Raw genomic sequence first — 11187 nt, forward strand, 5'->3', positions numbered from 1 at the left:
GCTCTTGGGCCCGCAGCCTTTTCCTGAGTAATTTGTAAACTGATGTGTTTTCCAGGAGACGTTTAATCTGCGAATTATTGCTCGGCCTCAAAGGCTTATTGTGAAAGAAACACAGGGTATCCGGCCAGGAGAGAGGCTCTGGTGAAGAAAAAACATCCAAGGAGAAGGCAGAAAGAGGCCTCTCCTCCCAGCTCTGTCCCTGAATTCACTGCTCGGCAGTCCCGTGAAAGCAGAGGCTGAAGATCTCTGCATCACAAAAACATGTCTAAAGCACTTGATTCGTGTGGTCGATTTAGTGGGCAGCAAAATGGTTGAGAGCTTCCCTTGACATTCTCTGTGAAGGAATTTCTCCCATATAGTTCAACAGTGAGTGACGGTTTTAAGGTCAGTCAGGAATTGTCAGTCCTGACAATTCCTCTAAAAGGAGAGGTCGTCCAGCTGCTGAGAGATGGGACGGTGAGCAGGCGGAGTAGGATCAGGGTATGGTATAAGCTCTGAGCTACGTTTTTTTATAGGATTTTGGTGGATTTCAAAGCCCTTTAAAATACAGGAACTATTTATTACCTCCTGTGACTTGCTCAGGTTGACACAGTCAGTAATGTTGGAACCCAGTTTATGACCTTTAACCCCATGCTTTTTGGTGCCAGGTCATAGAGCTAACAAGTTAGGGTGCTGGAGTGACCAACCATCCTGGTTTACCCAGATTTACCTGGTTTTAGCACCGAAATTCCTATATCCCAGGAATCCCCTCCCAGTTCTAAAACTGAAATGGCCCCCAACTAGGGCTGAGACTTGGGTCCAGATCTGTCCCACCTACTGTAAAGCCCTGCTTCTTCTGCTGCATCAGTGCCTCTCAAACTTCAGTGCGTAACAACTTAGTGAAAACGTAGATTCTGGTTCCGTAGGTCCTGGGCGGGACCCAAGATTCTGCATTTCTAACAAGCTCTGGGTGATGGCCATGCTGCCGGTGCAGGACCACACTTTGAGTAGCAAAGCTCTAAGCCCTGCTTCCATGGGAACCCTGAAGCTCAGCCGTCCTTCCAGAGGGCTTTCAAATGGGTTCCCACCGTCTGGGGCCTGGCACGGCCATCAGCCCAGAGAGCCACGGTCCTGCCAGTTCATCACTGGGGGCTCCAGGTGGCTTCTGGTGCAGGCCACTCCCCTCTCTATTGACCCCTTTGACCCCAGACAAGCCCTCTCCATTCTCTCCTGGAGCCTCACCCAGCTGCCCTATTCCCCTGACATTCATTGAGGGACCTCAGTGCCAAATTTATGTCTCAAGCTCAGGTACAATCCTGGGAAGGCCAACTAAAGGTTCCCCTGCATGGGCATCTCCAGACCAGCAGGTTGGTCCCCTTAAGAGCTGAGTGAACAGGACTGGCTGCAGACAAAACTCAAATAGATTGTCTTAGGAACCTTGTACTAAACTAATTACTTATGGATGCTTCTTCCTATCATTAAATATATGTCTGCTTATAATGTTAAATTCTGGGGTCCCCTACCATTCCAGCACCACTGTTTTGGATTCATAGAATGGGACCATCTGCTTTAAATTTCAGAAGATTGGAGATAATGATGGCACTGACATACTTGGTCATGGGGCACTGGATCTGTCCAATCCAGGATCTGTCTGACATTGTCCCTCTGGGTAGGCCCTGCCTGGGTATTCACCAACAAAGACTGCAAGATATCATATTTCAAAAGCTATGAAGTGTTGCATATAAAGTGTGGGCCTGGGAGGCAGCAAGAGTTGGGCTTGAGTTCAGACTCTGCCACTTACAAGCTGAGCAACCTTGCACCAATTGCTTTCTGAGCCTCAGTTTTCCCATCTATGAAATGGGTTTATTAATACCTATCTCAAAGCACCGTGGTGAGAATGGAGGAAGATCATATGTGTAAGATGCCTGACACATAGGAGATACTCAGTAAATACTACCATCACCACTATCAACTATTGTTATTCTGCCCTCAAGAAACTGATCCCAGACTTGGTGGGTTGGATAGGGCAGGTGGGAAGTGCTAGATCTGAGGATTTCCAGCAGAGCCTGGGACAGCCTGGTCAAGGACAGACATGGCAGTGCTCCTGTTTCTCTTCCATCCTGCTCTCCTGCAGACCTGCTAAGAAACCATGTTTACTTGTCTTCACAGGCACAGGGAGGATTTGGATGGATGATGTCGCCTGCAAGGGCACAGAAGATACCATTTTCCGCTGCAGCTTCTCCAAATGGGGGGTGACAAACTGTGGACATGCTGAGGATGCTGGGGTGACGTGCAACAGACACTGAAAGTGGGAACAGCCTAAGGTCCAGGCCCTGCTGCTGAGGCTCCTTCCTGCATTCCCAGGGTGGGGGCATCACTTGGGGCTACCCTGACCATGCCTCTGTCCTGCCCAGTCCAGCATCCCTCTACCTGTATCCCTATCCCAGGACCGTGGTGGCCTGTTGGCATTCTCTTGGACATCTGCTCCAAAGTGCAACTCTGGGATCTACTGCCTGTCTCTCCCTTCCACCAGGGTTCCTGCATGTAGAACCCTGGTCAACTGGATCACCATTTTGCCCGGCCTTCTAAACACCATGCATCGGGCCTCAATATTCACGTTCCCTTTGGTCTGTTAGTTATAAATGAATGCTGAGAGTATGTTGCATCAAATGCAGCAGTGGAGATGGGAAGGAAGTATAACAGATCATTTACTCCTCAGATAGTTCCAAACCTCAGTTAGGCCAAGAGTTTGACGTCTTCCTTCCCAGCAAGAGAATGATTATTTTTCCCTCTATATTCTGCCTCTGCACACCGTTTGTTAGTTTGGGGACGTGACGTAGAGGAAGAGGCCAGCTGTAGCAGTGAGAGAGAAACGGAAGTCAGCTGCAGGAATCAATCTGGATTTGGAGGAGGAGAGTGAAACTAACATTTATTGAATGACTGCCATGTGTGCTACATAGTCTCTTGGGTGCTGAATTCATTTATCCACTTTGCAGCATTTCTACAAGGCATGATAGCTTGGGTAAGACCTTACCACCAGGTAGCACTCAACTGACCCATTCACCTGGCCTATACGTCAGAAGATTGAGAATGACTGAGACCATTATTTCTACTTGAACCTTAGTGTGTCTTTGCTAGGCTTGAGCAAGAAGCTCGGGTATAAGACATGTGTGACTAGAAGGTTATGTACTCCAAAACCTATGGAGTGTGGGCACAAGATCAGACATGACTGGCTTCCAGACCAACCATCCACATAGGAGGAAAGCTGATTGGGGGAGTGATATAGTGGCTGTGTGGGTTAAACCAAGACCAATACTCAGTCATCTTGCAGTCAGGCTTAAAGCCAAGTCACCTGTGTCTCAGAGCTGTTTGGAGGTGATGATATTGAACCTTCCACATCTCTTTGGGTATGATCCTCTGCTCAGGAGAACACATGTCCTGATGGATCCCTATAGGAGTGGAAGGAAATGAGGATTCCCTATGACCTCCAGGGGAAGAAGAGGCCATGGGTCTCTCTAGAAGTCCTCAATCTGCACTCCTCTCCTAGTGACAGGGAGATCGTATTCAGCTTTTGACATGAGGAGAGGTCAAACTGGGCCATATACATGTTCTAGGACTAGGGGAGCTACATGGTAGCCAATGACCACAGACCCACCTCATTTAGGGGAGCCACAAACTCACAGTCAAGCCTTGGATACACAATCACCTGTCATATCAGATGAGCATTGGCTTGCCTGGGGAAAGTGACACCTGGGACCCTCCAGGTGTACAACCAGCAAAGTTCCTGGCTGACAACTAGACCAATATGTGCTATTGGTTGTTCTTTGCTTATAATATGCTTGTTATTCATTAATGTCCTAATGATCAGAGACTCTCCTTCTGACCATTTGCTGTGTTTACATAACACGCATGTACTCATGCATCTTTTTCCAGAGCCAATATATGTATGCATATATAAACATAGCATTCTTTACTTCATAGCCCAGCACATTGCAAAGTTTGCATTAAAAAAAGAAAATACTAAAGATGGAAAGATGTCACATTACATGAAATAAATTCCCAAGTTGGTTCTGGCAAAGAATCCAGTTATCCCACCAATTAAGACCCTTATAACTTTTTTACTTGGTCATTTCATTTGGGAAATCACAAGTCTTGTTTTATATCAAAAAGTTTTATGCTTTACATAAAAACAACAGTGATAATTGTTTGAACCTTAAAATAAAAGTCTACTAGTTTACATACCTACTTAAGAGGACATGGAAATAACCATGGACCTGTATTTCAGGGACTAAAGAAATTTAGGCCTGGCCTAAAATACATCAGACCTTTTGTAAGAAAGTATTTCAATAAAGCCAAAATCATGTCACTGATAAGCTTTCCATTGCGTTCTTTCTCATGAAAACCAAGTGAGCCTGGGAAGGACTGGTAAAAATTGGATGGTCTGATAATTTCTCAGTGGGGATTGGTAGAATGGCCAGTTTATGAGAAGCCGCCTTAATACTTCTGGAGGACAATAGACACAGTCTACACCAAGAACATGGTGGAACATGACATCTCAAGCTTATTTGGTAAACTAAGGAGAGGGTCCGAAGAAACAGAACAGTAATCAAGGCCCAGCTTCTGAGAGAATTGCTTTTATATCCAATGAAGAAAAGAATACCTAATTCCTCACATCTCCAGAGTTCTGACTTGGAGATGTGCTGCCCTCCGGAGTTCCATTCACACCTAAGATCATCCAGAGTTAGGTACAAGGTCTGTGGAATCACTGGGCCTCATCACCTACTGAGACACAGGAACTCCCAGGCCCAGGAGCTGAGCAGTGTGTGAGGATGGCCCAGAACACCGCATAGTCCTGGCCACACACTCATAGCTGGCACCTCTGGGAAAACCTGATGGCCCCACGCTTGCTATGGGGCGTGATAATTTGCTAAAAGAAATCAACAGAGAAAAGTTGGCTTTCTGGAAACCCACGAAGGAGGCATTCTAATTTTCTCCTCTAAAAAGCCTGGTGATAGGGCCCGGCTCCGTGGCGTAGCGGTTAAGTGCGCGCGCTCCGCTCCTGGCAGCCCGGGTTCACATCCCGGGTGCACACCGATGCACCACTTATCGGGCCATGCTGTGGTGGCGTCCCATATAAAGTGGAGGAAGATGGGCACAGATGTTAGCCCAGGGCCAGTCTTCCTCAGCAAAAAGAGGAGGATTGGCATGGATGTTAGCTCAGGGCTGATCTTCCTCACACACCCAAAAAAAAAAGCCTGGTGATACTCCACCCCCAGATCACTGTGCTTCCCATTCTGTAAACAGCCCCCATGGAGAAGGGCGATGCCTCTCTTTTTCTGTCCTCTCTAATGTCTAGAAGGCACCACTACTCCCCTCACTTCAAATGCCTGGGAGGATCAACCTTTGGGGCCTACGTGTATTGTAGTTAAGTCAACCACTGTAGTGGACTCCATACGTGGAGAGGAGTTACAACTGTCTCAACCACAGGCACCCCTTAGTTTCTTCAGCTACGTTGTTTTATGACAGCTTTCTAGCATTTCTATAAAATGTCAAATATGTGAATCACTTGTCTTTCTCTTCTTAGAACAGTTGTCCCTTCAACCCTTCATAGAACACCCCTCTCCCTTCCCTCCTTTTCCTCTCCTTCCCCTCCACCTTTAGCTTTTTGGAGCTGAGATGGGGTTCTGACTGATGGGAGCTTTGTTATTTATCCTTCTCTACCAGCGCACTCCCCTGATTAGAATAGGCTAAGGAGCTTTCAAGAAGAAAGTCTTGCAGTCCCGTAAGTACTTCCCCCACTCTGGCTGGAGGGAAGCTGAACACTTGCTTCCCAGCTCTGCATGAGCTTTGGTAATGGTGCTTTCCTCAGAAGTTGTTCCAGCTGGCCTCACGTGGTTCACACAGATTGGTATTCAGCTGACAAGGGAACCCTATGTACCTTTCTGGAACTTTCTCTGTGCCGTTCCCCACTCTCGGGTACTGTGCCCTGAAAATTTCAGCCACCTCAGCCTTCCCTATCTCCAATCCTTGTCTCCTCACCTCAGTGAGATTGCCGACCTCTGGGCTCCCCTCACCGTGCCGCAGTCGGACAGAAAGCCTAGGACAGGGTAGGCTCACCTCACATGTTGTCCTTTTCTCAAGGATCACAGTCTTGTGCTACCTGTTGTCCAATGTCTGAAAGTATATGTTTCAAGTATTTTGGACAATTTTCTGGTTTAGACAGAGGTAGGATAATTCCAGTAAGTACTCTCTCGTGGCCTGAAGTCCTCCCTGTGGGTATTTTCTGGTCGGAGAGAATCATAAGAGAAGAGCTTTCATGGTTAAAACACAACACAACATGAGGATTTGACTAGCTCTGGAAAGAGAATCTTCAGGTGGCGAGGGGGTGTCCCCTCACATTCTCTCACAGCTCCCACCCACTCAGACTTCTTTCAAAGGTCAGTCCCCCAAGGCTCTTGCTTGGTTCTCCTTAGTACTGGCTGTGATAAGCTAAGGGTGGGCAACAAGAAAATAATTTCAGGAAAAAAATAAATAAAAAATAAAAACAGCTTTAAAACAGACAAGTCTCCAACACAGAAGTCTTAGATGCTTCAATCATGATTTGAGTTGTGGTCCCAAAGCGCTGGTACAGATTTCCTGGCTCCTTGGCTGACCCACTTCTCTCTCAGCCCCGCCTACGTCCATACCACGGGTGCTTTCTTATTTGCCACCTTGTAGAAAACAAGGTGAAAACAAGTAGAAAAGAATGTACTATCTCTGTCACCTGCCGGGGCTCCAGTCACTGAGGGCTCGTTCTGGGTCTGAGGGACAGACCTCATCGTTCTGCAGTTGACGGATTCAGATCAGTTTTAATGGATACAATGAATCACCTGTCTCTCCTTGTGGAAACCCACGCCTACCCACAGGGGAATGGTCTTGACAAAGTTCTTGCCCGTCTTTCATGTGTGTGCTCATTTAATAAGTATTTATTGAGTGTCCACCAAGTGCAAGGCCCCGTACCCGGTCCAGGAGATGCAGTGGTGGACCAGATTGATTCAGGACCTGACTCCCTGCCCTCATGGACCTTACATGTTAGCTCTTGTCCTCTTCACAGGCCTTCAGTATAACATTAACCACACAAGAACAATAATATCCAACAACAGGAAATACATAGGGGAAAGGGACAGTGGACAGTGGTTGCTTGCCAAGCTACTTTGCAAAACGCAAATAGCTCAATTGTTTAAAAATATTTAAATACACCATCTTCATTGCTAGTGGGTTAACAATAGCACAGATGGCTCTGGTTATACAAATAATCAACAATAGGAAACAGGGATGATTAAACACTAAGTATATAAGCCCATGCGGTCAAAACGTGGTAGATAAGCATAGATCATATAACAGAAACAATACCTAACATTCCTGGAGCATTTACCATGTGACAGGCTCTAGGAGCTTTACAAGAATGAACTCCTTGAGTCTTCATAAACACTGGTTCTCTTCTAATCATCCCAGTTCTACTGCAGGGAGGGGAGATGCAGACACTGAGAGGGTCACACAGAAAATGAAGTTAGGACTTGAATCCAAGAAATCTTAAACACTACACTGTATGGAACATAAGCAACAGTATTACTAGAATTCTAAAAGGTCAGCTCTGAGGAAGGTGGAAATGGAGATCATAGCTCAATTATGTTAGAAGACAAAATATTTGAGCCCTTGAGTCCTGTTAATGAACTTACAGAAATAAATAGCTCTGCACTCAATTGCCTACAATCAAATGACCCCAATCCATCATGTATAGAGTGAACCCACAGCAAGCTCTTTAACCAGGACCAACCCAGACAGAAAGATCACAGACCCCTCTGCTCCCCAGTAGACTCTCTAAAGGGGCTGGAGGCTCCTCCATCCTGGCCGGTGCTGGAAGATCTCAGCTTTTTACAGCATTTAAAGGAATCTGGCAAAGGTGAAGTTATGGGGCTCCTAGGATCTCTTCATCTGCTTCATCATAAAAGGAGTCCATCTACTATCCAAAATACTTCTGGTTTCTTTCTTTCTCTTCCCATATTACTCAGCACCTTTGGTCTTCCTGAAATTATTCCTAAAATCCTCTCTCTTAGCAAAGGATTTCAACTCAAATCATTTTTGAATATAATTTCTTCCATCTCTAAAGTCATTTGACATTTATTTATTCTTGGATCACAAATTGGACTGAGGAGGAAGTTGTTTGACATTTGGAGCTGTACAACATTATGCCGAGAAAATGTCCCACCACAACACGTACTAATCATAGCAAATCAGGTAGGAGGTCCTGAATCAAGACTAAGAGCCGTTTATATAACTAGATAACTTAGGAAATAAGTTACCATGTGACAGGTAGGATAACTTAGGAAATAATCAGACAAATATCTTATTCTTTCCATGTGTTTCTGAGACATAGTTATATATGAACATACAAAACCAGAAAGTTATGAAACATCTTAAAGGACAGTCTTTTCAGATCCTTCTTGGATAGCTTAGTATTAGTCAGTAGAGGATGAAGGGCAGGTGGGATATCTCTGCATTTACATAGGGTGGGATGTGCCAGAAGGGAGTTGGTTCAGACCGGGATGTGAGGTTGAATGGTGGGGAAAGAGTTGATTTACAGAAGGAAAATCAGCACAGGAATTGGGTTTATTAGAAACCAACAAAACCAACTTTTTGGAGCTTTCTATGAGCATTCAGAGTTTCAAGTTGGAGACCAGAAACTTCAGACTCAGATAAACAAACCCAGGAAAGGTGATTAGAATCAGGTGTCTTATTATAAATAGGGTGAGCACTCTCCTACTGTCAACTTCTTATCTACAATTCCGGGCAGTAGTATCTTCTGATGGCAAGATTCCACTGTCTAAGACGTAGAATGTTTGAGTATGTCATTTTGGTCGTTGTTCCATGTACTTAGTTGGTCAGTCTCCTTGGACATTGTGCCTTCATTTAGGGTCATCTCCCACCAGGTGCCTTAGCCTGGGCCTTTGTTGGAATGACACTGCCAACATAAAATCCAGAACCGTGAATTTCCTACTCATTCTAGTAAATGTTAAACCAGAAGTCTTTATTAAAACAGTTACACATAATAACATTGGCTCATTTTACTAAAATGATGACCATAACAAGCAAGATTTGATGAAATTCCCAGCCCAAGTACTTACTTCTCTGTGTGTGCTATAACGCCCATTCAAACTCTAGCCTTTTACAAAAGCTGGATTGGAAGATTCTATTGTAATCCCTTGCTTCTTTTAGGGGCCAAAACACTGTATGTATGGTCCTAGGGCATGAGACCAGCTTGGCATCCAAAGCCCTTTGCCACTTTGCAATGGCCACTCTGAATATTTGTGTCAATTATTAAGTTACTGTCTCTCATCCCCAAATCCATCCTGATACTCAGCTTGTGGTACTTTGTGATCCCCTGCAACCCACACTTCTGCTGTGCTGGCCCCTGTTGGGCTCTACACATAGGCGGCACTAGAGGGAGACTGTGAGGCTGGAGGATAGAGGAGGGCTTGACCCTAACTGTCTGCTCCTCTCTGCAGCTGCAGGGAGAAAGCTTTTCCCCCTGTGAGCTTTTCCTGTTTGCTTGAGGTTCTGTAAGTATCACCCCAGCAAAACGTCTTTCTGTAGCAAATGAGGCGCCTTCCTGAAGCACCAGCTGATCCAGTCTGCAGTCTTCGGAACACTCGAACCAGCCTCATCACATCCTCTCTGAGACACCAGCACCAGCTGGCTGGCGCCCCGCCCAGGGGTTCTGTTTCAGCTCCGCAGGGCCCCTCCTCTAAGTGTCTACACTTCTCCCCTAGTTTTCCTGGTTCTCTCAGCTGTACGGATCGTAGTTGCTTCCTATAGTTGCTACCACTAACATCTTAGGGTTTTCCTTTTACCCTTTCAGTTGTCTAGTTAACAGTTTTTTATACTGAATTTTCTCTTAAATAACTGGTATGGTTCTGCCTTCTGGCTAGACTCTGACTCATATAGCATCAAAGCTTGTAGAATCGTTGCTGGAGACTCCCTCCTTCAAAGATAGCCACAAAGGCCACCATTTCTTCTAGACCAAGTCGTGTTTTTAAACACTTAGGCAAACAAGCAAAAACCCAAGGTTTTGAAAAATATCAATAAGTAAAATTGACTTTCCCTTCATTTAGAGTCAAAGTAGTAGAACTGAAAGTTAGTAAGTATTTATGACTTGCAAGTGACTGTACCTGTGTCATAAGCCTTAACGCAATTCTGTAGATTAGTTTTTCCATTTTATAGATAAGGAAAGTGACCCTCAGAAACGCTAGGAACTAACCCAGGGTCATACAGCCAGTAAGCAACAGAGTTGGGACTTAAGCTCAGATCTAAACCCAAAGCTGTACCACGTTGCCTCCACAAGCTGGACGGCATGGATCCGTTCTTTCTCAGAGTAAAGAGAATGAATTAATTCAAACTGAATACATGTGGCACAGTTCTAGAACATGGGAAAGTCGGTATTAAAATGAAGAAAGCAGCATTCTTTGCCTCCAGGAAGCTCTCAATTTAGTGGGAAAGACAAGATAATGACAATGTGGTATTAATTAGTGCAACCCAGAGAAGTGGAATAACTCGTGATGGGGTAAGGCCTGACCTTTCTTATGGTTGGAGTTATGGACAGTAATCCTTGGACAAACATGTCATTACCAGCTCTTCTTTAGCAGTCAGTAATTGACTCTGCTATGGAGTATCAAGAATGTGGAATGTGGGCAAAAAAAGAAGAAAATATGGGAAAGGAAAGGAAACTATATTTACTGAATACCTCATATCTGCCAGACACTATGCTAGGGGCTTCTCTTACATTGCATTATTTAATCCTCATAGCCTCCCTACGAGGAGTCAGTTATTATCATTCCCATTTTACAGGTGTAAAAACTGAAGCTTAGAGGAGTTAAGTAGCTTGCCAGGGTCATGTAGCTACTAAGAGGTAGAGCCGGGATTTAAGTTCATGTCTGGAGTGGCCATGGCTTCAGGCCTGGGGACAAAGGTCAGACCTGAGAGATTTAAGAAGTGGTTACTTACCCATGTTGCTTCTGGCTCTCCATAAGGTGAAATGAGAGACAGGAAGTTTATAAACCAACCACCTTGTGAGTAGAGAATCAGTGACTTGTGGAAAAACTTCAAGAGGCAAATATATGTATAATTGGACCCCAAAGAGGAGGGGAGAGTCAGAAAAAATATTTGAGGGAG

The 11187-nt window shown here is 45.1% G+C and overlaps 1 protein-coding gene across 1 annotated transcript in view; it reads left to right on the forward strand.

The window, feature by feature from the left end:
- Positions 1 to 3351, forward strand: part of SCARA5 (scavenger receptor class A member 5) — a 113996-nt gene extending 110645 nt beyond the window's left edge. Inside the window, exon 8 of the mRNA XM_058550443.1 lies at positions 2149 to 3351. Coding sequence (XP_058406426.1) covers positions 2149 to 2285 — 137 coding nt within the window. The 3' untranslated portion in view covers positions 2286 to 3351. The remainder of the gene's footprint in view (positions 1 to 2148) is intronic.
- The last annotated feature ends 7836 nt before the right edge of the window (positions 3352 to 11187 follow it).

This window comes from Diceros bicornis, chromosome 11 (assembly GCF_020826845.1).
Source record: "Diceros bicornis minor isolate mBicDic1 chromosome 11, mDicBic1.mat.cur, whole genome shotgun sequence".
NCBI classification, from domain to species: domain Eukaryota; kingdom Metazoa; phylum Chordata; class Mammalia; order Perissodactyla; family Rhinocerotidae; genus Diceros; species Diceros bicornis.